This window comes from Dysidea avara, chromosome 2, assembly GCF_963678975.1.
Source record: "Dysidea avara chromosome 2, odDysAvar1.4, whole genome shotgun sequence".
Taxonomy (NCBI): Eukaryota; Metazoa; Porifera; class Demospongiae; order Dictyoceratida; family Dysideidae; genus Dysidea; species Dysidea avara.
In genome coordinates this window covers 14,447,731-14,474,727 of record NC_089273.1, presented here as the reverse complement: position 1 = coordinate 14,474,727, position 26,997 = coordinate 14,447,731, and the positions used below count along the sequence as shown (strand labels likewise).

Genomic DNA, 26,997 nt, shown 5'->3' with positions numbered 1-26,997 from the left:
CACTACAGCTAGCACATTCTGCTACAGTTTGCAGTCGTGCCTTCATGTACTGAAATGCAGTAAACTTCTTGCAACCATTTACCCAGTAAAAGTTTTATGTACAATTCCATTTAGTTAAATTATAGTTGCACAGAACAGTAGCCATTCCCATCCTTCACCAGTAAAACCACAATGTTTACATGAACAGTGATTGTTCCAATACCAATTCAGTGGATTGATAACACATGTCATTGTGATAGAGAATACACCTCATCTTTTGATTTTATCCTTACATTGTTTAGATTTGAGCACTATAGTTCAGCAAGAATAATATAGCTAGCTGTAAGTATCATACAACTATCATGTTCCACTACAGGTATAAAATGTCCTATACCTCCACCACTACCATCCAACTATGTGTGTCGACAAAGTATAATGAATGAAATGGTTTCACTATTGTGTCAATCCACCATTGACCCTAATAGTTATGGAACAAGTTTATCAATTACTGGACCTGGTGGATTTGGCAAGACTTGTATTGTTACTGCTTTATGTCATCATCCTGAGATTAAAGACAAATTCACAGATGGTATTGTATTTATAGAACTTGGACCAAAAGCTACTGATCCCAGTATGAAACTGAGCCAATTATATCATTTACTAACTGGTGAATACTTGAAACAAGGTGACATCAATCATGCTGAACAAGAAATCAGTCAACTTACAAGTCTTTATTGTCACAATCTTCTTGTCATTATTGATGATGTGTGGCAATTTGAAGATGCTGAGCCAATAGTGAAGGCATTTAGTAACTGTAAAATAGTCCTCACTACCAGGATGAATGACATTGAACAATACATACCTACCAAACATGTAGTTAGTGTAGGTCCGATGGAGCAAAGTGAAGCTATCTCTTTACTGACATTTGAAATGATTGATATTAGTCAACTGTCACAAGAGGATGTGAGTTTACTTGAAGAACTAGCTCAAGATGTCCACCTGTGGCCACTGCTTCTCTCCTTAATAAGAGGACAATTGTCTCATAATTTGAGAAGACGTCGATCATCTCACCATGATGCCATCCAAAATGTACAAGCTAAACTGCGCAACAATGGTCTTACAGCATTTGACAATAATAACATTGAGAGAAGCCGTAAATATGCTGTAAAAATTTGCATTGAAGTCACATTGGAGTTATTGACAAAACCATTATCAGACAAAATAAAGTCATTAATATTATATAATGGTATTGGTACATCTCTGCAAGCAGCAGTATTACACAGATTATGGAATATTACTGAACATGAAGCAAGAGACATTGTTGATGTACTATGGGGCTATGGGTTAGTCCAGTTTACTGATATTACACTACCTCCACATAATAATATTCAACATTGTGTGGAAGTCCACGCCGTCATCAGTCAGTACATCATTGAGAACATGGACAGTGATGAAGTGCATGGTCTGTCTCCAGCTGGTGAATTAGATACTACTAAATCAATTGATGATGGATTAACACAAGAATTTCTAAAGTGCACTGGTGTGTATGATTTATCAATATTGAGTGCTATTGATTTTCTAAAGTTTAAACAAAATGAAATAGAAAATCTTTTGTTTCCATTCTACCTCAAAAAAGTTAATTTGTACACAACAGCTGATCCGCATGATGCTATACTTTTGCTGCAAGAAATGCAAGATGCTTTAAAGACATCCCCAAGTGTTACAATATTTTTTCCATCTTTAAACGATGAAATTAATTCTCTGATTGGAGAATGTCATAAAGTTTTAAAAGATGCTCACAGATTGTGTAGAAAATTAAACCAAAATGTTCAACAATGCCTTACACAAAAGAACTATCAGGGACTAATCCAAACAATAGAAGCATTCAACAGCAGTTATCCAATAGCAAAGGTCGCAGAAGAAGCGGTTACTATGATGAAGAAGATCATCCTGTACTGTGATCACAGACTACTAAATGTCATTGTGAGGGAGTCTGAGGTGTTTCAAATGATGACACGTGATTATCATGAGATTGCACTAGCAATAATACCACTTATCACATTGCGCACAAAAGAGCTTCAAAAAATACACAACTCTTTACAAGCAGGATCACCTAATGTGGAAGCCACTCAACAATATTTCTTGTCGGGACAATCTGATGAAGAGTTTCAGCTACTGAGGACCAATTACCTTATCAAAGTGCAAGAAATTGCTCCTATTTATGTGCAAGGTGTACAAGATGGTCTATATACCTGATGGGATTTTTACACATAATTTGAAATATTGTAAAAGTACAGTATGCTAATAGCTTTAGAAAAGATAATGTAATTTTTATGAGTAAAAAACATTTAAGTTCTTTTTACTATTGGTGTTGTACACCAAGTATATTGCTAGGTTAGAAACAATAAGGTTATTTAATTAACAAGTAAAATGCTATTATTGTTTTTATATATATATATTGGTGTTGCACGCACTGATGTAGTTGTGATTGCAATATGTTAGTTTATATTTTGAAAATGCATTACAGTGTCAATTCTATAGCAACTGAAGGACAAATGCAAATGATATTAGAAAAAACTTAATGAGATAAATATAATACAAATACAAATAACAGTGGTTAACAAATTATGAATTAATTTCTGCTGACCTACAGTGCTGATCCATACTGTAAGAGTGGTCTCACTACCCTGGTGTAAGCTACACACTTAGCCAGTTTATAATATAGTTTTATTCTTATATCCACTATAACAACTTTTATCAATTCATACATTTCATTTTTTATCAACAGAAAGTACATGTTTTGCAGTGTACACTGATTTAGTTTCCTCTTTATAGCAGTTGACTTCTGGCTGTAGATTTTGCAGTCAGACTCTGTAAAATATCTGCAATGGGTAGATAAATTACTTTTCACTGACATATTTAAACTTCATCCAAGTTCGTACAATCTGTGATAGCTACATGTATGGGTAAAAAAAAATGTAAGGAGCAATAAAAGACTCAAGTTGATGTTTGTATAGTTTATAACTTAGTTGTGTGAAGTTCAACTTAGATGAAACTTGTTTACTTGGGTGGTGGAATGGGCCAAAGAGTAGGAGAAGCAATAACTTTTGTAAATGGTTACATAGTGGAGCTTGAAATATCAGCAGTCATGGATACCATTTTGGAGGGGTTGGAAGTATGTCCCCAGAAAAAGTTTAGCACATGTTTAAACAACACAGACCTGTAAAAGTGACCCGGTCTGCGAAAAGGGGTCTCATAGCCTTTTCAATTACATGTACTTGGCAACCTGTAACTTGACTTGTGAATGTGGTATCACCCTGAAATTTGGTTCCCTTATATCCCTAACATAGCACTATGGCTTGGTGTAAAATGAACATAATAGGTTGAAAACATGAAGTATTATGATTAGTCAAACTTGACAACTTGCAAAGGCTATAAGACCTCTTTTCACAGATCGGGTCACAAATAAGCTATTTATTTACCTGTAACAATTCAGTAAATGATGTGAACATTATTTCAGAGCTTCTAAGTCTGATGAATTCCACAGTCTTGAAAAAACAAACACAGAATGGTGTATACATTATTATTACATGATCTTTTGTTTATACATCAACAAAATAATGTTTGAGGAAGCATGGTAGTACCCCTTAATTGCTTTGGAATAGGGATCTTCCATAAACAACATGCATTATAGCTTACCATTATTGTTTAATGAGTCAGTATACAAATTAGAAGTTTGATTGAAATGTTAGTCAGACATGAGCTACAATACAAAATTAACATCATGTAGAGATAAAGCTGCAGTTTGTCAAGTGCACATACACAACTGGATATCATTTACATGGCCGTAACTTGAGGGGTTCAAGTGGTTTGGAATTTTTGATGAACCCTCTCTGGCTTTGCCAATTTTTAGATCAGCATTTGGCAGGTGGCAGCACACTCATTTGCAGAAAAGAGAGGGACCATGCACTGTAGAGTCAACTGAAAAATCCAAGTAAACATTGATATTCTTTAATAGAACAGTCACGTAAATAGTCAAATAGAACAGTCGAATTTATTCAGCTGCTATACACCATATGGTCTCAGCTTCAGATGATTTCTATTAAGCAGAAGAGTGCTGAGTATACAGCTATATACAATGCTGCCTAGCATTGTGAATGGATAGATAACTACATTAATTATAAATATAATTGGATCTGCAAAATAGAGGCTTATAGCCATTCCAAATTTCCAAGTTTGACAAGGCATAACTCATTGTATGTTTAACCTATTGTCTTAAAATTACATCTGCTATGTTAGGAATGTAAAATAACCAAATTTCAGACTGGTACCATACTCACACGTCAAGTTATGGATTGCCAAGTACATGTAATTGTAAAGGTTATAAGACCCCTTTTCGCAGATCCAGTCACACATGTGTCTTGGCATTCTTATACTAATAATTAATCCACTGACATACATGTCAGCGTTCAAGTGATAACTTTTGAGTCTGAGAGTCAGAGCAACACAGCTCATTTTATACATTCAATGTGAGGCCATGCAGTTAGGATAGATGAAATAAGCAGGTATTGTTAGCATCTGGATTACCAACTATGTTAAAGTAAACCCCCATTAAAATTCCTAGTTGCAGTTCTACTTTAGAAGCCTATTTTGCAAATCTGGTCACTGTTAATGGTGAATATTATGGTGGCATGGCTGAGAGAGTGATATATGTACAACAGCACTAACTATATGTACCTGTATATAGTTATGCAGGTGTAACCATAATAACAGCCAATGAAGAACTCACAACTGCAATTGTAAACAATGCAGTAATTGATAATATAAATGAACAAACCTTAGCCTGAAGGTGACATACATAGCAATCACCACAGAGGCAGTGAGATAGCTACATGTTGGCAAACTCATAGTTAGCAAAGTACAGGGGTGTAAGTGTAACACATGAAAACTAAAAGAAACAACAAAAGTTAAAAAAAATCTGTAATAACTATACATGGAATTTGAAAAAAAATTGTTCAAAACTTACACAATGCATTGAAGACTTCAGGGCAGAAATCTGTACAGACTACTGAGAAACACTTGAAGAAAATGAAGTCAAAACATGTACAGCACTTATTGTAAGCATACTGCTGGTTATATACATACAGTATAAGTGTAAAAGTAAGTATGTACCAGAGAAACACTCATGATGAACTTCTGTGTGTGTAAAAAATACACTGACAAAGAGAATTGAACTATTTGAATGGTACATAAGAGACACCAGTGAATGACAACCATATAGAGCAGGTACCTGAAAACGGTGCTAATTATTATGTTATCTAATTAAGATTTACAAAACTTGATGAATATGTAGCAGACACAATAACATCATTCAGCACAAATCATTGACTGTAAAACAATGCAATTATGTGGTACCTTACAAAGCAAACAATGAGCAAAGCTTACATAAGCACACGTACACCTGATATCACAGTTTGTTGAAAACAATACACGTAATTATCTATAGTATTTATTAATACTAATTAAATTGAACATAACTTACATGTGCTTAAAGATATAGATGAAAAACCAGCAGTTGTAGCTACGTATCTGTAAAAAATACAACCATGTTGTGATATGTAAAGGAACCATTAACCTTACCTGCTAAAAGTGTTGTAGTAGAGACCAGAGAAACACTTGATAATGAACTAGTAACAACACATGATAATACAAACAATGCAATTAGGAGTTAGTTTCGTGACACTTTGATCAAGTAACTTCAATTCTTGGAATAATCATTTTCATCTGTGTTCTTAATTTGCATCAATATCATTTCTCTATTTCATGTTTTCATTAAATCAACTTCTTTCTTCATTTCTTCTCTTGACTAACTTATGAATGTCCATAATGTAGAAAAACACACAATGTGCTCCTCAATTAGAACAGTGTTAAGCTTGAACCATTTTAAGATCAATACGTATCTCAACCGTTGAGCACATAAATAGTGCACCCACATCGTCGTAGTGAGTCATTTGCTAGCCATTTAAATGTAGCAATGCATGGTCAAGCAATGGTCACATACTATTTATGATTTACAGAAATAATCTATCAAAATTTACCAGTTCCAATTGCCACCCAACACATGTCAAATTAGCAATTTTAACTTTCTGAAGTTACACTATCATGGAAGTTGCAGCATATTCTTATACCTTGTTTAATGACAGATTGTACTTCATGCTCAGCACATACATATAGCCAATGTGTACATACAGCAGTTCAAAGCTTTATGTACCATCTCAAACAAAGTACTTGACATGAGACACCTTTTATACATTTCCCTTACAATGCACATTTTGCAGCTTACAAAATACTGTAAATTTATCATTGTAAGAACTGTAGTTAAGTGCCAATCCTGTAGGCTGCTTTCTTGCTGTTTACTGAATGAAGCTTTCAACAAAGAGAAGACTCTTTCTGAATCTGAAGAAGATGGTTGCAAGACAAGCAACTTGTGAGCAGCAGATGACCAATTTGGCAATTCATCAGCATTCAATTTCCACCACTCAAGAGGATCAAACTGTTCACTGACATCAGCTGTTTTTGTTAAGTATTGTGGCAATTCACTTTTTAATGATTGTATGTTGTGTATAAGAATTGGAAACACTTGTAATATATCCACCATATTATCGTCAGGTATACACTTTAAGTGGAGAAAACAATCATGCTGCCTTAATAGCTTGAAGCAGAATCTGCAAACTAGTGCTTAGTTGTTGATTGAAGTATGCAATGCCAGGCTGCATGCAATTCTTAGTATGCTGTCTCAATCTTTTCTTAATTGTGTAAGACCCTTTTGACACAGAATTAATTACAACCTCAGTGCTAGGTGCACGAGTTTTTATCCTTTTGATGACAATTTGTAAAGCATCTACTATTTTATAGCAGGTGAAAATTAATGGACCGTCTCCTTCCAGTTTGTAAGTTGTTTTGAGAAACTCCTCACCATAGTCAATTACAGCTGCTGACTCAACTTGACGCTGCCAGTTGGAGGAGTGTTTGTGGTAATAACTTGTTTCCTCACCAAGGTAGAAGGCTGTGGGCACTTCAATACATCCATTAGGGACCGAGCTTTCTTTCGTGTAGTGCCTGTGCTGTCTTCACCAGCTAGGCCTGTTTGCAGCTCGCTGCAGCTGCTGGCCAGCTGAACAGAAACTTTGTCTTGAACGTCACCACTGTCAAGTAACTCAGATTCACTGCTATCTGACTCTGTAGATAAATCTAGTTCTTGAACTAAATCCATTTCCAAGCAGTTACAATGAGGTTAATTCACTGAACAGCTGTCACTTACATTAGCACCATGCTATAATCTTAAATAATAAATTTTGATGTGTACATACTTATAGCTAGCCACAACATAACACGAAGCAGTGGGTAAACATGATTACAGATATCTAGAACATTTTAGCACTTTGAGAACTTCAAGGTATGTGTAATGTAACTTTTGTAGTATTAGCTGTTTAAAAAATGTGCCTGTTAGGCTCACATTATGTTCAAAGCTTGCCCATTATGCTGGCATTATTCTCGATGCTTTGGCATGCATCGAGAATTTTAGGCATAATCTCCTGCACCGATTATGCCTAAAATTATTCCGGCATAATCGGCGCAGGCCTAAGCTACACAACTTTCCTTTCTGTGTCTTTCTTCATGTCCTTGATCTATTTTTAAATGCATATTATGATGATAACACCCATTCTCTAGCAAATTTGCATCTTGTAGGTTCACTATGCCATTGATCTTCTGACTTAATAGACAGTTTCAATTGTGCGTTGCAGCTAGGCTTTCTTCTTCAGATTTTTCTACTGAGTATTTAATTTATATCATTTTGGAAAGCCTACTAGAGAGGCAAAATGGTCGTGCTAACGGTTGACCAACTACCAGGGTTCAAGTTCCATTCACCTTCAGCAACTTAATGATTGACGGAACAAGTGTAACAGGTAATGGAGACTCCCTACCAACAAAGGAGGGCAGAACTTCCGCCTACCTGTGCATTATATGCAGTAAAAATGCTGAAGCTGACTGCATTGAATGTGACTGGTGTGGCCAGTGGGAGCACAGAAAGTGTGTTGGACTGTCCGAGGAAGAGTTAAAGGTACTGTGCTCAATAAACGCTATTGTAAAATTTTTCTACAAAGTTTGTAATCGAAAAGTTGAGGTTGCCTTTCAATTCTTCAATGATATAAGAAGCAAGACATAATTGACAGCAAAGTTAAAACTATTGAAGAAACTTTATCTAATACTTAAATTCACGCCTTATCAAATCAGTAAACAATTGAAAGAATGACCTGTTGCCAAACAATCAACTTCGCAGGGAACTCCTTCCTTACAGAATCTAACAAGGAACTTTGTAACTTCACCTACTAACAGAGCTCTCACTAGTGATCGGAAGTTTAATGTAGTCTTCTTTGGTGTTAATGAAAATTCTAACGGTACACCAAGAGCCTCTCGCACTAAGGAAATGGAAGTATGCACTGAGATTCTACAACACACCAATGATGATATTAATTTCCTTTCGATTAGAGACTGTTTTCTTTTAAGCAAGTATATAGTAATCCCACTAGATCCAGACCACATCCAATACTTGTTAAACTGGCATGGACTTTCCATGCTGACAGTGCTGTATAACAGATCCAAAGCCCCAAATAGAATCATGATCAAACTTGACATGAATCCTGAGGAGAGGAAAACAGAAACAGAAGCAGCACTTTTGTCAGAACGATGGAAGTTGATTAGTTTAGGAGTTGATCGAAGAGATATCAAAATAAAAGGCTCTAAGCTACTTGTCAAGGGTAAAAAGTATGAAGAGGTTGTCAATTTAAAGTTTGTCTCTACCACACCAATGGATACCAATGTGTTACCTGCCAACAATGATACACCTGCAGATGTTCAATTTACTACCAAGTACTGTATTATACAAATGCCAATCAGCAAATCAGTTTTAAGAATAGACTCCTATAATTCTTTTCCCCTCCACTGTTAAATTATGGAATCTCCTTAATCAGTTTTTGTAATAATTATGTTTAATATCTGTGCATTACAATCTCTTTGATTTCTCCACAGTAATAAATATTTAGTTATTTTACTTTCATTCTTAGTCTCTGCAAAGGTAACCAATGTGCTAATTGTATTAATTAGTATCAATTTATTCTTGTTAGCACGTTCATTTGGAAACCCTATATCATTACCTATATTTAACCACAGTATATATTAGTTCATACCAGAGCAACAATGTTGTTGTGTACCACTGGGTACTTGACTTAGATCACATAGCTGCACAAGTGTGCATAAATCAGAAGCCATACTATTGATAACCACAGCATGCTATACACTGCCTATAGTTGGATATGTCAAAGCTATATAGTATAAAGTACATTCTATGTAAGGAAACAATACACTGGTGTTTGCTAACTCTGATAATATCAACTGACTACTTAACAGCTATATACTGTATATACATGATGAATGACTTTGGTGTACATAAGTACTGTGTAATATCAAGCACTGCACACCAACACCTCTTATTATCATGTGAGCTATCCATAAACAGATTTATAAAAAGTAAACAAACTAGTGTAAAAATAATTTAAAAATTTAAGCATGGGAATAGAGATTGCTGATTCAGAAAAAAGTAAAGAAACAAGAGTCAAACAAGCCAGCACGTTAAACACACAGAGATCTCTATTTGGACTCAAATAACATTTATACAGAAGCATTCTCAGTACTTAATATCTGCCCCTGATTTATGGAAAACTACTGTTTTTTTTCCTTAGTTTCTACTATATCCATTGAGTCCAAATAGATATCTTTGTGTGTTTAATAACATGCTGGCTTGTTTAACTCTTGTTTCTTTACTTCAGCAATCTCCATTCGTATGTTTTAATTTAAAAAAATAATCTTTATAATAGTCTTAATAAGAAATAGTGCTAATTAGAGAAGCCAAATACATAATAGCATTGGAGAATGATTCAACATGCAAGTGTGAATCCATATAAACTCCAAGTGAACACAGATCCATAGTAGCTATACACAAATAGTAGTCGCTTTCACATACAGTAATAGCTTCATTGTTTGCCTTGTTGAAAGTGATAGTAGCTGCAACTATTACCTGGTAAATTGCTGGCTTTGCCACATGCTATAATATTTGTCTCTCGTTTTGCATGCTATAATTATACATTTTGCATACAGCACTCACAGCGATGCTTTTACCCTTACATACACATAGTTATTTAGAAATAAACTTACAACAGTCTCGTTCATTAGATCCATCAATACAGTCTCTCTGACCATTACATACAGAATAATAAGGGACACATCGAGTTCCATTATCACAATGAAACCCATGACCATCTCTGCAATCAAGGTACACTGGCCCTACATTAAATAATAAATAATCACAAGATTTGCACCATTTATGGAAAGATTTGTTTGATTATGAATACTATATACTTACATATTTATGCCAATCACATTTTAAGTGTAATTAGGGAGCAATTGTACAAGTAATAGTGAAAAATTGTACGAAGCAAAGTGGAGCGCAATTACAATATTCCTAATTGCACGTGATTGCCTACTGATCGCATAGTGACACCCTTCGTGCACATGAATCCAGTTCTGTGTGGCCATTAACCTCTTTAGGCTTCTTAGTCACTATTAAATTGCTGCACTTAGACTTCTGTCATCGGTTTTTATTGGCTATCTATAATCACTTTCTTGTTGCACTTAAATGGTTTCAGTGGTTCTTTAATTTCATTGGCTGTTTACAACACCATTACAGAAGCAAATCATACGTTTGGGATTAATTGCACTCTTTGGAACAAACGTGTGACAAACTAAATCACTATGTGGTACCATGGTAGTAGTGTATAATAGGGGTGATAAAGATTTGGACATAAAATATCATCAACAATAGTATTGTTTAGGCATTAATAGTAACTGCACCTCCAACAAGTTCTACAAAATTTTGTTGTATACAGAGTCTGTAGTTTAAAATCTGACATAATTTTTGGATCCTTATTTTAAGCAACTCTATAATCAGTGGCTGAGGAAGTAGTTTAAGCGAAGGGAGCTGACCAGAGTGTTGAATCCATGGCAGCAGAAAGTCTGGGGGATGTAGCCCTCCAGAAGCTGTAGATGATTTTACTATGTCTCAAAGCCACCTGCAATATATAGATGCAATTTGTAGCATTTAACTAAAACACTAACTCTTTAGCCATTAGTCCACATTGCTATGTCTCACTGCCTAAATTTGGTCATTACATGTGACATCATCTAAGTGTTTAGTAATTGCATGGAAGTGATAAACTAACTTGCTTACATAACTAGGCACAGAAAAAGGCTGGAAGAACTGAAAACGTATGGGAAGAGGGCTTTAATCCTTTGAGTTCTTAAGATAGTGATCAATAACATCAAAATACCCTAAAAGAACATTTAGCTAAAATTCTAATAATACAGTCAAGTTCGTATACATTTGTAATAATGAATAATGGTCCACCCTTCCACATTGGTTTAGGTAAACCTCCAAACCTGCAGCATAAAATTAAAATAATATCCTTGCAAGTACCTCAAACTGGCTATCTGTAGTCAACAAGTAGCTCAATTTTGGAAAAGTTAAAACTTACGCAGCATTTAATAAGCAGTACAAAATTAAAAAAAAACACAAAGTTTTCATGCTTGTTGGGGTCAGTTGGTACAGCGGAAAAGGATGCAACTATATCTTTCTATTCCTACAAACATCTAGACAACTCATCAGAATGCATTTTTGTGAAGTGTTTGACTGTTCTATTAAGGTTTTTGAATGTTTTATTAGTGTATTATCAATTTTTCACAGTTATAATTTTTGTGATCTTATTCTGTTGGGGACATAGCTGCCCTCTTCCACTGCCTATATCACTACAATTATGTATGCCATTTGTAACATTTAAAGTATCAAGTTTGCTGTTGCTACTAACCACAATTCTCTTCATCACTACCATCACCACAATTATCATTTCCATTACACACGTAGAATGGGTGAATACAGCATCTATTCACTTTGCATCTGAAGTAACCTGATTGTGGACACCTTCTTTGCAAACCTACAGTATAACTACAAAATTAATCATCTACACACTGATTGAAGGACTCACATAACATAAACATATCAGACATTATAATACAATGTCATTTTTACTGATCATAGTATTCCGGCATGGATTTTAGTATTCAAGTACTCTCTAGTGGTAATGATAGAATAAATACTGGCTACTGTCATACCTATGAGAACTGTAACTGTTTACATCATACATGCATCATACATAGAGTCCTTCTGTATCTATAGTTCTATAGTTGCTGCATGTACATGCATAATTATACAGTGTATACATATGTACCTAGCTTAAATAATCATTATTATAATTATTGATCACAATTTTGTACAGCATACAATATTTTTCTCAGGATAATCTCTTTTGATTAGGCACCTTGTACATACAGTATTATATATCCACCCAGCTAAACTGCATTACCGACATTCATTTCATGTACTCATTTACACATTTTTAGTGGAAGTTTGGGCCTTCTTGACTTTCAATATCACCCAAAACAGCCCACCTTTATTTTTCTAAGGTTGCAGTATTTGTTAGGAATAACTACCAAAACATCTTCAGAGTGACCCCTAAACCTTCCCAACAAGTTTCCATGAAATTTAATTCCTATTTCAATAAATTTTCTACCTACCACCAGCGAAGCATAACTCATGGCTTGATCTCATCATTGTTCAATGTCACATCTGTCTGAGACGTGCCTTTTCACTTATTACAGCATGAATCAAGGACTTACCTTTGTCCTCCTTTGTATCCAATTTTATTTTTTTGTGCAGCTACTGCAGTAATGCATAATGGTTTGAGTAACAGCTGGTTACACTACCATCCGTAATTTCCGTAGTGACTGGAGTGATTACAAAGGTGCTTCTTGTACTGGTACTGTTCGTCATTTGAAACACTGTATCAGTAGAACATACTTGAAAACAAAGCAGAGCGGCCACTATACTTCTCAGAAGTCGGTTTACTAACAATTTCTGAAGTGATTGAATTGATTGCAGTGGCACTACTCTTGGTGGGTTTTTATATCCAGTATGGCCAATATTGTAGTATAAAGTCTTTACGTCAGTATACTGCTGGGCAATTGAATCTCGAATTCCTTTTTCTGCACTCAGTAGGATTATGTTGCTTTATAGGCATAATATATACATAGCTGTACAATATAGTCTGAGGTAACATAATGATGTTCGTGAGCACATGCACTACCATGTACCACCACAACTTTTCTCCACTACCTTTGTTGCCTAACCTTAATTTTAGTGCATTACCGGATATGAACATATCAAACTACTTGTCAATAAAACGATACATTAAAATATTCGTACAAGGTGATCAACTCAACAATTTGAAAGCATTACCTTATAAACATGAAATGGCATACGTACTTCGCTATACAGAGAACATAATTAGTTAATCAGAATCCTTGATGAGTTTGTGCAGTGACAGAGGGGAATGGGCAGAACAGAACCTTGCATTGCTGAATTCCATGCTCTATATTGTACAGTACGGTAAAGCTGTATAATTACTAGGGATCGATCATGAAGGTTTGCACATTGACACAAAAATACATTGGCCAGAAACCAGCCAAATAACATATTTTCAGTGCCTTGGCAGTATAGACAAGCCCAAAAGTACCCACAGTATGACCCAAAGCACTTGCTGCAACCCACTACTCACTGGAGTTTTCTACTGTAACTTTCTTACACACCAATGCAAAAAAGCATTCCTTGACAATGGCTGAACTCAGGCTTGATCTTTTTGCTACAATAGACAATAGTGCTTCGGCAAAAAGGTGTCCTTTGGCAAACTACAGTACTTACAAAGCATCACAAACTTACTCCTTTGTGTCCTATTACTTTTTGCTTATAGCACAAAGTGTTGGTTTGCAGTAGTGCACTATATATAATTATAGCTTCGCAGAATCCAAGTGCCTAATCATCATGTTTATAACAGGAATATACATGATATTGTACATGATCATCTTCAATATTTGCAGAGTCTTGCCACAACTTAAAGCAGTCATAGCCTGCACACACTGCGACACGGAGTAGCCCAACTGGTGATGCCTGATCTCATGATCATTCCTTCCAGCTGCCTTGACATACAACATTAATATTATTTTAGATAATAATTGAATCCCCAACTTAACATCCCTGCCTCAAATGACTACACTCAAAACAAAGTAGCCAACACTGTCACCACAGAATTATTCTTCTAGTACAAAGGTCAATTATTATCATTTCAGTGCATCTCAGAAATAGTGAGTGCATTCAGCTCACATGTGTACGAAGTGACTACAGTAATCATCCATCATCACAGTGAAGCAACAGAAAGCAAATGACTGCCACTAGGGCTAAATGCCCATTGTAGTGGAAATTAAAGCTTATGACAGTTCCTAATGTGCTGCACCCTATTGCACAGTGCAATGATCATGTGCAACCACAAATGCATTTCAGTAATATCTAATTTTAGAGCACCCCCCCCCCCCCCCCCCCCCCCCAGGGAGCCCTTAGCCTGGGGCCATACTGAGGAAGCAGCCTACCCTTATAAGGCAGGCCAGCCCTGGGTATATTGAGCTAGTTACAGGTGTAACTCTGGTTATGAATAGAGGTTTTACTGGCATAGCTACAGCTAGAAGCCCGAATCAGTTCAGTGGCGCAACTTGGTCATATAGCCTTATAGCTAGCTAATAATGTCGCCTGTTGGATCTGTGGTAGAGCTTGTAGCACCTCTACAAGATAATATCCCTTGGGAAGGTCGGAGACAAGGATGCTCCCTAAATTTATGGGGGGTGGGTAACCAGAAATGGCCCGTGGGGGGCACATTACAGCAAGAGACCTGGCCAGCCAGCCCGATGGTCAGTGATGCTGTACTTGCAACAAGGTAGCGAGGCTGGTAAGTACTCTTCATTAACAAACAGTATAGCCTGTCCGGGCCATGTAAACATTTAAGTCACAAAGAAACTTACAGAAAGTGTTTGCGTACGTTGCACTAGCGAAAACGCTCACAAAAGCGGTAAAAAGGACGAACGCCAACACAGGTTGACAATCCATTTCCTGCGAAACTGATAGTCTAAAGTTTAAGTTTTCTCCAATTAAATCCCCGTAATGGGACGTGTCGGTGGGGGGTAAGACTTCAAAATATACGTGGTTGGCGAGGGCAATAACATGGAACAAGCCTACCTTATGGCTGGCATATCAACGAGCTTATCGAAAAGGGTAGCGTTAGGTACAGGCCGAATGCCGCATACCGTAAATCATTATTAGCACGAACTTATTACAATTGCTTCTTACAGGCGCTTTCCACCCCCCCCCCCCCCCCCCATGCAGGGCGCTTGTACGCAAACCTCGTGGTGAGTTCAGTGGTTAGACTCAGATTACACAACGTGATGGGTAGAGTAGCTAAGTGCTGATTACTTCCAACATAGATAGACCAGATTATGTGGGTCAACACAGTAGGGAAGGAACTGGAGCGGAGCGTCCGGAATCCAAAAGGCAGTCTGTATCCACCTCGGTATCCACAGGTACGTATAGCAGAGAAGCCCTACATTGTGATACAAAGTGGTGCATATATAATAGTGGTGCATATATAATAGTGGTGCATGTTATAATAGTGTACCCTAGCTAAAGCCCACAAAATCACTGCCAACTGAGATTAGTCGTATTATAGGTACCAGTACTGTAACAGGGGCTCAGTGTGGAGGTAGCCTCGTACAGTCTCTGCCTCCAGTGCCTAACTGGAACAGCAGATAAAAGCAAAAACAGCTATCCACTTAGCTTGCTTGGCAATGAAACTACACAGAATTGCATTTACAATTATGAAACACTTGGAATTTTGTTCAGTCAAACATTACATAGCTAGCTATTATTATGCCAACAAATAAGGCTTGAGAACTAAATCCCATGCACTGTTTGGTGATTTTGTGTTTCTCAACAGCGCCCACCCACATGTATTTTTGGTACCACATGTATTTTCCATTATTATAACCATCATTCATTTGCTTGTGAGACCCGCCCGCTCGCACTCTACTTTTAATGTATAGTGGCCTTATTGCAAAGACTCCTATGTAGGTTTCAGCCTCAAAATTGTTTGCAGATTTAATCTCCAGAAGTGAGTAAATTTTCAATAGTTTCATTTGAGAAGTATGCCTCCAACCCCCTAGCGAGTGTACACATAATATAATGACTTTTAAAAGAGTTATCAGTCCTATACCTACTTTGTCATCAGCAAAACTGTTTTTAATGTTGATGGCCTGATGCTACCATTATATGAAAGATATTACTAACTAGAACCTGAGTCGGCCACCCCTTTGATATGTTGTTATGGCTCTTAAACATGCTCTTAATAATATGGTTATGTTTTGTCTAACAGATATAGTAGAGCTTGGCAGATGCATGCAGTGCTTAAAATGGAAGAAAAGTACAGTGCATTGTCGACTTACGAAACAGCACAAAGAAGACAAAGCATCAGTTTGCCAGGAATGCTTTAGGAATGGTGCCTCTGTTACACACTGTAGACTGGTATGTGGTCATGATGTCTTGCCTGCTCAGAATCCACCAGGTAGCCAAAAGGAGCAATTTCCATCCTGTGTACATAGCCTGCAGAGCCTGAAGGTCAATAACTCTGAATATAGTGCCTCTGGATTTCTTGATCCTTACACTGAAAATGCCTGGAGTTTATGGCTACAGAACTATTGCTCTCAAAGTGGGATCCAGTTCAAGATTTCAACAGGGAAAAATCAGAACAAGGAGGCAAATGTTGGTGTTCTTTCAAGAAATGGAATATTGGAAGAATACAAGGTGATGTGGAGGTCAATGTATGTTTGCTTTAGAGGTGGAAAGCCACGGTACAAAAACACAGCACCTGAGTTTAGTGGAAAACATCGCAATGCTCCTGGAAGTCGTCTGATGAATTGTAAAGCAGCAATACATGCTAGATTGCTGAGAACCGTGTCTGGTTTAGAAATGCTGCAAATTACCTTTCCCTTGGTATCAGCCCACACTGGCCATACTCCATAATCCTTAGCTGATTTGCAAGCCCACAAGCCTTTGCCAGAATTACAAATCAAGCTGGAATCTTTAATCACACACAGCCACTTGAATCAAGTCAGTTTAATGCTTGCACTGCAAGATTACATAGATCATGATCTAATCCCTGAACATCTTAGACAAGGCAAAATCACTTCAGTTCCTAGTGTTCATGACCGTCGTTACCATCCTACTCAGGAAGACATCAGAAATATGAGTAGGAAATTAGTCAACAGAATCAGGAACAACATGTTTGATCAAGATGCACTAGAAACCTTCCTAATCTGTGAAACTGAACAACAGCCTGGGTTCCAGTATTTTCTAAGAAAATATGTCTCGTCAGATGTGGACCCCTTGAATGAAAGATTTGTTAGCAAGTAAGCCATGGTTGTTCATTTGCATGGTTATTCAATCATGATTTTCTCCAATAGCAATGCTCCTAGTAGTGCAGAGAATAGAAAAATTTTATCTAAGGAATCTACGTAAGTTATTATCAATACAATGTTAGCTAACTCTTATATTTCAATATAGTGCAAGGGATTTGATTGAGTCTAAAAGTGGTACCATGCCAGTTGAGAATGGAAACACTAACACAACTATTATTAGGTCAGTTACGTATTACTGAATCAAATATAAATTTTACCAAACAGCTATAGTAGTGCAAGGGATTTGCAATTGGCTGAGTCTAATTGTCCAGTCAAGAACGGAACAAATGTGTCCAGGTCAGTTCACATTTCTCCTAAATTGTCATTGTTAATGTTAAAGTATACTGGTAGTGTGAGAAAAGACACTAGTATAGTGGTTCACAAACAGTGAGGGAATCTAGGTAAGATATTATCAACACAATGTTACCTGACTCTTATATTTCAATATAGTGTAAGGGATTTGACTGAGTCTAGAAGTGGTAACATGCCAGTTGAGAATGGAAGTACTAACACAACTGTTACTAGGTCAGTTATTACTGAATTAAATATACATTTTACCAAGCAGCTATACATAGTAGTGCAAGGGATTTGCAATTGGCTGAGTCTAGCAGTGGTAATTCTCTAGTCAAGAATGGAACAAATGTGTCCAGGTCAGTTCATATTCCTCCTAAATTATCATTGTTAATGTACCGGTAGTGTGAGAGAAGGCACTAGTAGTGGCTCACAAACAATGAGTGAAAGGATGAATACAGCTGTGACAGCTAGTGATAGTAGGTTAGAAGACAATAATGTGACCATACAGTGTTGTATGCTCATACTCATTTAATAATTTGAATTTTGTGTGATTTTATGCAGCATTGATGTAGATATTGATGATGGTGGAGATGAAGTGATAATGCGGAAGATAAACATTGCCATTCATAGTATTATTGATGCTGAAGATGTTCAAGAGAATATGGTTACTAGCGTGGATAAAAATGTATCACATATGAAGTCTACTTTTCTACTTGTCATTCAAACCAAATTCCAGAAGGAACTTATGTTGAAGTATGGCAACAGAGTTTGTATGATGGATGCCATATATCGTACTACCAAATATGGTTTTCCATGTTTCTTTTTGACTGTAAAAACCTCATTAGGATTAGGCAGAGTAGTGGCAACCATTATTCCCCAGCATGAAACTGAGGATATGGTAACTGAAGGACTTCGATTTTGAAACAGTGGAATCCTAACTGGAAACCTCTTTATTTTATGATGGACAAAAGTTCCGTAGAGCTTAATGCAGTTGGAAATGTATTTTCATCTTGCTATCGGCTACTGTGTGATTTTCATAGAGCTCAGGCTTGGCAACGCTGGGTGAATAAGTCTGCAAATGGTGTAGCATCATGTGATAAAGACATGATTTTTACCTACTTGAAGAAACTTGCATATGCTATTACTGGTAAGTTTAATTCTCCTGTATGCCTCTTATGTTATCTGTAAAGATGAGTACTACGGTGTAGTCTGCATTAATGATTTAATCTACCATTTCTATGCATGTTATGTGTATTATCAATTCTGTCTACTTTATAGAGTCAGAGTTTTTAAAGGTATGGGAGATGGTACAGGAGCAGCCATGGTATACTTCAAACCAAAAGCTGCAAAATTATTTAGATTCAGAATGGATGTCTTGTGCTGCAGTAAGTTGACTGTTTTATTACTCAATTTGTTCACTCTTATATAATAATTGAACAGTTATGGGCCCATGCTTATCGTCAAGCTTTTCACTGTGGAGTTGACACCAACAACATCACCGAATCTTTTAACAATGTGTTAAGAAAACGATATCTTTCATTAAGACACGACAACACCATATTTGCTCTAGTACAAGTTTTAGTTGAAATAGTGTTCCCTGAACAAGAGAACAGGTATATACAATCTACTGTGAAGCAGTCAAGTGAAAATCGGAAGCTCCGGTATGATATGCCAATATTTTTGGAAGGTAGGCCACATAACATTCAGAGCATTTGCTTATTGAACATTGAACGGGGAAAGAAAATACCTGCCTCTCTCATAGTACAGAAAGACCCAACTGGAAATTTTACAGTAGCAAAATCAACCTCCAATGATTCCTCAGAACAAGAAGATACATGGATTGTATCAATACCAGATGGAACATGTACCTGTCCGAGTTTTGTTTTATCTAATATCCCCTGTAAGCATGTATTTGCAATACTGTTTCATTTTCCTGAATGGACATGGGATGACCTGCCTACTTCTCTAACTGAGTCTTCTCACATGCTTCTTGATTCAGAGGTGGCAAAAGAGGATGGTGACTTAGATTTGCCACTAACCGTGTCTGAATGTGACTTTGTAAATGACCAAGATTCACATGAGTCACAGTTGACCACTAATCCTCTTCCTGTTACACAAAGCAATGCAAAACACATTTATTCTTTGCAAAAAAAGCTGGAAGAAGCACTTGCACAATGCAGAACATTAGCTTTTTTAACTACATATGTTTCTGCTTTGAACGATGCGCTGCGACAGTGTACAGAGGTTTCCCGCACATTGACTTCTGCAGCAGTAATGCCTGCACAGGACTCTCATGTTCTACCAGTGTTTAAGGCTATCACTGATGAGTTTAAGCAAACACGAAAGACTATCCATCGTGTGAGTGGGATTAAGAGAAGATTTTCCAACCCTAGCTCTAGTAGTAAAAAGCTGAAAGTAGTAGATGCTGTACAAAAGGATCACTTGAAAGGTGTTGTATCTATCACACCAGGAAGACCTAAATCACGACGAATAAGAAAGAAGTTAAAGTTTCCAAGACAGGTTAGTCCAGATGTAGTGGCAAAATTGATGAGGGCAACTGCCATTCTTAAGCGAGGTAAGCTGCTAATGACTTTGACAGATTGGTGGTTTATACTGTGGGTTGTGTGCATATACAGAGCATAACAAAGTAGCCAGTATGTCCTCTCCCAAGGTACACTTCTAATATTGCAAATTGTGTATTTTACTATATAATATTATACAGAAGGAAGTAACCAAAACTAACAGTGTTTCACCATCAAAGTCAACTCATTGTCACAGTATGTATGTATAGCAAATTATTTATAATAATTGTGTTACACAGAAGTTGAAGGTGGTCAAAGGAAGTACAGATGTGGAACATGTCAAGCATGTACAAGAACACATGACTGTGGACACTGCAGAATGTGTTTGGATAAGCCAAAGTTTGGTGGAGAGGGGAAATGGAAACAAAAGTGTGAGTTACGAAAGTGTAAAATTCTGCAGAAGAGAGTGCAACCAAGTCACAGTGAGTATAGCCAATTTTATATATCTCCAATCAAATTTCTATTGTTAGGTTCTCATCCTAAGCAGTGTGGAACAAGCAGCATCAGTACAGATGTTTTGTTCCCATCTTTGGTATGGTTTATTGTATGTACTTGTATGTATCAGTATTAACTTAGCAATAATTGTGCAACGAGCAGTGTACGTCTTGTTTTACATGCTTTTTGTTGAAAGTAGTACATTTACAGGTTGAAAGAGTAAGAAACGGGCCAGTAGATGAGGTGATTATTTCTGCTTATCACATATCAGTGACGAGAAGTGATATGCAGACTTTATTAGATTTTAATTGGCTAAATGACCAGGTACACAGCCATGTTTTGTGCTCCCAACTGAGCTAATAATGATTATTATCCGTAGATTATTAATTTCTACTTTAAGTTGATTGCCTGTTGTACAACTTCACCAGTTTATGCAGTAGGGTGTTTCTTGTATACTAAACTCACTATCAGTGGTTATGAAGGAGTAAAAGGATGGATGAATAAAGTCAGTTTCATCTAAGTGTCCTGTGGATTTACTACACAAACCTTGCAGGTTGATATTTTTTCACAACAGCTACTTCTTGTGCCAATTCATCTTGGCGTGCATTGGGCTACTATTGTAGTAGATTTTACAAAAAAGGAGATAGTTTATTATGATTCGAAAATGGCTAGAAGCACAGGTGTTACACCACCATGTTTACACAACATACGGTTAGTCATAATTGAACCACATTGTGTACTTAAGTTTTTGTATAATTATAATGTAAGTTTGGTTGCTATAGTTTCAAGTGCTATAGTACAGTATATTAAATGCCAAAGTGTATTTGTTTTATGGTTTTTACAGGGATTACCTTGTTAGTGAAGCTCGCCAGAGACGTGTTGATTTCTCAGCTAAAAATCTTACTTTACGAATAGCAAAGGTATAGAGAGTACACTTGCAACCATGAAGTTGGACTAACTTTATGTATGCTGTTGTTTAGAAAATACCCTGTCAACACAATGGCTCAGACTGTGGAGTTTTTGCTTGCGTGGTAGGCTTTAATTTAATCTTTGAGCTTCATAGTACACTTGTGTCCATCTAGTATGCTCGTTATAAAGCATTTGGAGAGAAATTTAACTTCAGTCAGGTCAGTTTCTTACATGTATAATATGTGTATGAGACCATCTCAAAAATGCACATATTATGTAGTAACATGAATAATGCATATACGTACTAAAAGAAGAAAAAAGTCAGTTTTAAAGTATACCACCTTGTTTACCTACTTACACGTATGGCTAAATTTGATAGCTTCAGTAGCCCATAGGGCACGCATGTTGTGGGCATTACAGTATTGTAATAACTTCAATCAATTTGAATAGGGAATAGATATTTAAATTGCCATAAATTGCATGAAATTTGGTCTACAGAGTTAAGATTGTAATGAATCTACTGATATACTTGTATTGCTCACACATACATTTTTGCCCTAACACTGTTGTTCAACACAACATTCTGAAACTTTGGCAACCCATTCCTGAGACACTGAGAGTTTTAAAAATGGTGCTGTTGAGATTGCCGCGTTTACTATTTTTATTACATCGTGTATGAATGGCACATTCTAAATATGATATACCATGACTTCAAAAGTGTTTGGAAGCCTAGCTGAGGTGAATATATATATATATATATTATATATATATACTCACCTGGAAAGTCACATGTCACATTATTGTGTCATGATCATTGCACACTGATAGCGAAAGTTGGTTCAGGTTTGCTGCGCTGCAAGATCAACCACCCCAGCTAGTAAGAGTCCGACCACTGGATTCATCATAATAGACATACATCATGGCTTCGATGATGGTGGCAGCAGGTAATGCTTGTTGATGTGAACGGACAAGTCCTGGGGATATATGGGGGTTACTAAATCCCATAATCAAATTGTTACAATCATTTTGAGCAATCAGAATTTCAAGAGGAAGACTATACCAGTATGTCTACCATGCCAAACTATGACAAATTAAGTGTAAATTTTTGGTCTGTGGACATATTGATTTTTACTATGTTGTGTAGTGTTAGAAACATGGTATGTATCATATGAACCATGGCTATGAGGTGTATTGCACTTATATATATATATTTTTTTTTTTTTTTTTTTTTCCGCCTGTATCAGTAAAACTTCCTCTGACTTTGGAGTCAGGATGTATATACGTCATAGCCGATAATTATACACAACTATATATATATATATATACGCCAGCATGTATAATTGTACTTTAGAATGTACTCTTCATGTATGTGTGTGCCAGATCTGAACTAATATTGTATTGTGCGTATTACAGGAACAGATGCCAATTATTAGACAGCAAATGATGCATGAAATTGCTGAGAAGAAACTAATCAGTTTGAACCTATCCTGTTAGTTTGTGTTAAAGTCATATAAATTGTATATCTAATTTCTGTCAATATTTTGAGCTGTGATTTCACGCCGTTTCTACAATTGCTTCCTATACTCAATTAATTCCCTACAGATATGTATATGAAGAGAACAGATAGGTTTAATGGATCTGTTGAATGGCTAGCTTGCATGCTGAATTGTTGAAAGAGTTCTACAGACCATCACTTTTCAACTGGTGGAGATATAGCTAATCACCTATACAACTTATTATACAGCTCTCATGTGCCATTTTACATGCTGCTGTAAATACTTTATGTCTCTGTTTATATACAAATGTGAGAAGGTACTGTATAATAAATACTCTCAAGTGTTATACTATAGATTTGTATTGCACTGCAGCAACTGAAATCAACAACCTACACTGCAACGTGTAGAGATATACACTTGTATAAGGCTCCCAACAGTAACAGTAAAGCTGAAACATTTTGGCCTTATATATTCTGTATCGAAGGTTGTGGGTTTGGTTGCCCTGTCTTGCACATGTAGTTAAAAGTACGTACTACAAAATAATATCGGTATGTTTTCATTGTGCCTCAGTGGTGAATGCAGTACAGGCCTACAATGCCACATAACATGAATCATTCTTAGCATGAACTTGTTATCATTACAGGCATTTAAGAGGGCTCATATAGTTAGCATTATTACATTGTGCCTCCATGGTAAGTGCCCCAGAGATGTACATGTAATACGTGACCGGTTCTGGAAAACCATGCAGTCTTATGTCGATGTAAAAATCACCCAGGCTTGAGTGGTTTACATTTGCTGGCTACTTTTGCCAAGTCTCGATGGAGCTCTGGACAACCTGGGGAAGGCTGTATGTGGCTGTACTGGCCATGGTGTTGAAAATATGCCTGTGCCTTAAATTTCCTATAATTTTAGCCTGTTTTAAGCCCTGAATGGTCCATAAGTAGGTCTAAGTCATCTCTGCTTCTTCCTCATAAATATTTTGATCAACCACTTACCCTTCCCTCCACTTTTTGAGCTTGCTTGATGACATCAACATTGAGTTAAAACCTTAAAACTATCTAGAATGGTGGAAAACGTAGCCAGTGGCTACTTGTACAATTGTTTGGAAGGTATCTTGATACTTGCTAAAAGATCGGTTTTGAGTATAACACAGTTACAAAACATTACACATACAATAGCACATATGTATATTACCCATCAGTAGCTGGATGACCTTTTTAGTAATGGTGTTAAGGGACTGATTTGACAACTACATCATGTATATGCATCAGTGCTATAGATCTACAACAATAGCTGACAATACATTTCCGCAGCATTGGAAAAGGTCATGAACATTTGTAGAAGAGTATACACAAGGATGTATACTTACAGTACAGGGTATACATGAACTTGTATGTTGTATGTAGACTGAACATATAAACTATATCCCTGGCACATAGCTCCATATAATGATATTCAGGAATAGAATTATACCAGATTCTGTAACTTGTTTCAAATTCAATTCTGGTCATAGCATATAATATAAAGTGGCTCAAAACATTTATAAATTGTGACCAGGCCTGCAAAAATAGGGAATGTGGGCTGTGGGCACAAACTACATCCCATCACATTACGGGTCATATCTCAGGATTGGGATAGAATATATCTGCAGCCAATTAAGTAATAAAAAATTCAAGACCATAGCATAACTAACTAAAAGTAATGATGTACGAACATTTGAAAAAAAGTCAAATTTTGTGTGCCCACATGCCCTATTTTTGCAGGCCCGGTCACAATTGTTTATTTAGACATGTCCAGAAGTTTGACTTAGGCTTATAGTCACCTACCACCTCATTGGCATTTATCACCTTGTGGTGCCAATAACATTTGATACCAACTGGTCAAAAACTTGGCTGATATAGTAGGCTTTTCCAATGACAAATCGATCCCATTATTGATTAATGAATAAAAATATCTTTGCACCAACAGGTCCATCCATGCAATAGGGTATGCAGTAATACACAGAAAGTGTACAGTAAACAGTGTCAGATTCTAGATATAGGCATGTTTGGTTAGAGGGGCTTCATTGCTAGCTACAATAGCTATTACTACCTGAAATTCTCACTTTTCTGACACAATTTTTGTACACCAATGTGCATTATATTATGGAGTATATATTTCCTAATTATGTACAGTTATGGCAGCCAGCACACAATCATATTTAGGCAGAACATAAGTTCCCGCAGAGAAATTAGAAATGAAAGGGTAAGCTGAGAAAACATATTACGCATGCATGTATCTGTCAATACCGAATTGACGATTACATTATGGTATATTAATAATGATGGCGGGACTCAGTGTGACTCCCATCCAATTTAGGCCACTTCCACAATTTTTTTTTGTTTCTTGGGCCCAGCTGACCATATACATATATAATTATTTTAGTGCAAAATATATTATTTGTGTGATCAACTTGCTAGTCTACAAATAATGCAATGAAGGGGTTGCAAATTCACAGTATGATACAAAACAAGTCTATAACTAATGAATAATAATGTTTGACTGAACAAAATTTAATTCCAAGTATAAATGCATTTCTGTATAGTTTCATTGCCAAACAAGCTACCTGTAAGTAGATAGCTAGCTACCCCCCTCACTGAGCCCCTGTACCTATAATACAACTGAATTGGCTGTCGTGATCCTGTGCTTTAGAGCTAGGGTACCAGAGTTATTATATGCACCATCTATGCTTGTATCACTTTGCTACCACTTTGTATCATAATCTAGGGCTTCTTGGTATGCCTGTGACCAATACAGATCGATAGACTGGCGCTTTGTTGCATTGCAGACGAGATTGCAGGCGTGTCCTTTCCCCACACTCCAGTTCCTTCCCTACTGTACGTCATCTGGTTGAAAGTAATCATCACTTACCTACTCTACCCATCATGCTGTGTAATCCGAGCTAACCACTGAACTCACCACGAGGTTTACGTACAAGCGCCCTGCATGGGGGGTGGCAAGCGCCTGTAAGAAGCAATTGTAATAAGTTCGTGCTAATAATGATTTACGGTATGCAGCATTCGGCCTGTACCTAACGCTACCCTATCGAAAACTGTTACTTGTTGTACCCATCGATACACTAGTCCCACTGATAAAAGACAAGGACTCTATCCCGTGTTGTCATCAAGAACGACGCGACTAGAGAGGAAAGGTCACGATGTTTACTCGAGTTTGTGATGGAGGAGTTAAAGGAAGGAAGAGCAGCGAGCTTCACGCAGTTACTGGAAGTAACAGCATCGTGTTGGATAGAGTTCTCCAGTCCATCCACATGGACGTCAAAACGTCAAAGGTAATTCGACATGGCAGTGGTATCACCGAGGTCTCGACGTGCCAGCACCTCGTACCTGACTCAAGGGGAAAAGCAAGGGAAAGGGGTCTCCCCACATATAGCTATGCGTGTGTAAATAGTCTGTCAGCAGTCAATTAACTGTTGATTGACCACAAAAACAATATTGATCATGTATAGCTCAATGTGGATTTCTCAGTGCATCACCCCTTGGCAACTTTATCCATGACCACCTCTGAATTGCTTTGCTGTGGTTGTGTGCCTTGGAGGATCATAATTATACAGTATGGTAGTACTATATATTTGGGCTTTTCTGGCTTAAAAATGTCACCCCAAACCAGCCTCTCAATACCTACATGGCACCTTGGCAGTGTAGGTAAGGAATAAGCAAGCCCAACAGTGTCTACAAAGCAGCCAA

General features: G+C 36.9%; 2 protein-coding genes and 1 long non-coding RNA gene across 8 annotated transcripts in view; 2 read left to right on the top strand and 1 right to left on the bottom strand.

Moving 5' to 3' along the window:
* The window catches only part of LOC136247838 (uncharacterized), a 36,309-nt gene extending 33,797 nt beyond the window's left edge, over positions 1-2,512 (top strand). The window contains exon 17 of the mRNA XM_066039660.1: positions 356-2,512. Coding sequence (XP_065895732.1) covers positions 356-2,235 — 1,880 coding nt within the window. The 3' untranslated portion in view covers positions 2,236-2,512. The remainder of the gene's footprint in view (positions 1-355) is intronic.
* Positions 2,513-2,722: 210 nt separating this feature from the next.
* On the bottom strand, positions 2,723-7,365 carry LOC136243383 (uncharacterized). The gene is made up of 6 exons (XR_010694863.1): positions 5,620-7,365; positions 5,006-5,568; positions 4,817-4,867; positions 4,717-4,770; positions 3,462-3,527; positions 2,723-2,933 (listed from the first exon to the last, which is right to left on the bottom strand). It is a non-coding gene; the product is annotated as an uncharacterized lncRNA (long non-coding RNA).
* Positions 7,366-15,421: 8,056 nt separating this feature from the next.
* On the top strand, positions 15,422-23,310 carry LOC136246669 (sentrin-specific protease-like). 6 transcript variants are annotated; one of them, XM_066038213.1, is made up of 22 exons: positions 15,422-15,609; positions 16,458-17,486; positions 17,545-17,595; positions 17,645-17,719; positions 17,764-17,835; positions 17,890-17,939; positions 17,989-18,063; positions 18,114-18,188; positions 18,235-18,979; positions 19,111-19,217; positions 19,273-20,407; positions 20,469-20,503; positions 20,555-20,609; positions 20,654-20,836; positions 20,885-20,946; positions 21,060-21,173; positions 21,229-21,354; positions 21,403-21,560; positions 21,694-21,769; positions 21,830-21,880; positions 21,932-21,976; positions 23,172-23,310. In XM_066038213.1, exons 9-22 carry the CDS (start codon positions 18,790-18,792, stop codon positions 23,250-23,252), a joined length of 2,418 nt encoding a protein of 805 aa, XP_065894285.1. In that variant the 5' UTR covers positions 15,422-15,609; positions 16,458-17,486; positions 17,545-17,595; positions 17,645-17,719; positions 17,764-17,835; positions 17,890-17,939; positions 17,989-18,063; positions 18,114-18,188; positions 18,235-18,789; the 3' UTR covers positions 23,253-23,310. The 6 variants fall into 6 exon arrangements, with proteins under 6 accessions (XP_065894285.1, XP_065894286.1, XP_065894289.1 ...); XM_066038214.1 differs by having other exon boundaries at positions 16,458-17,490; positions 17,557-17,595; XM_066038217.1 differs by having other exon boundaries at positions 16,458-17,490; positions 18,117-18,188; positions 18,405-18,979.
* The last annotated feature ends 3,687 nt before the right edge of the window (positions 23,311-26,997 follow it).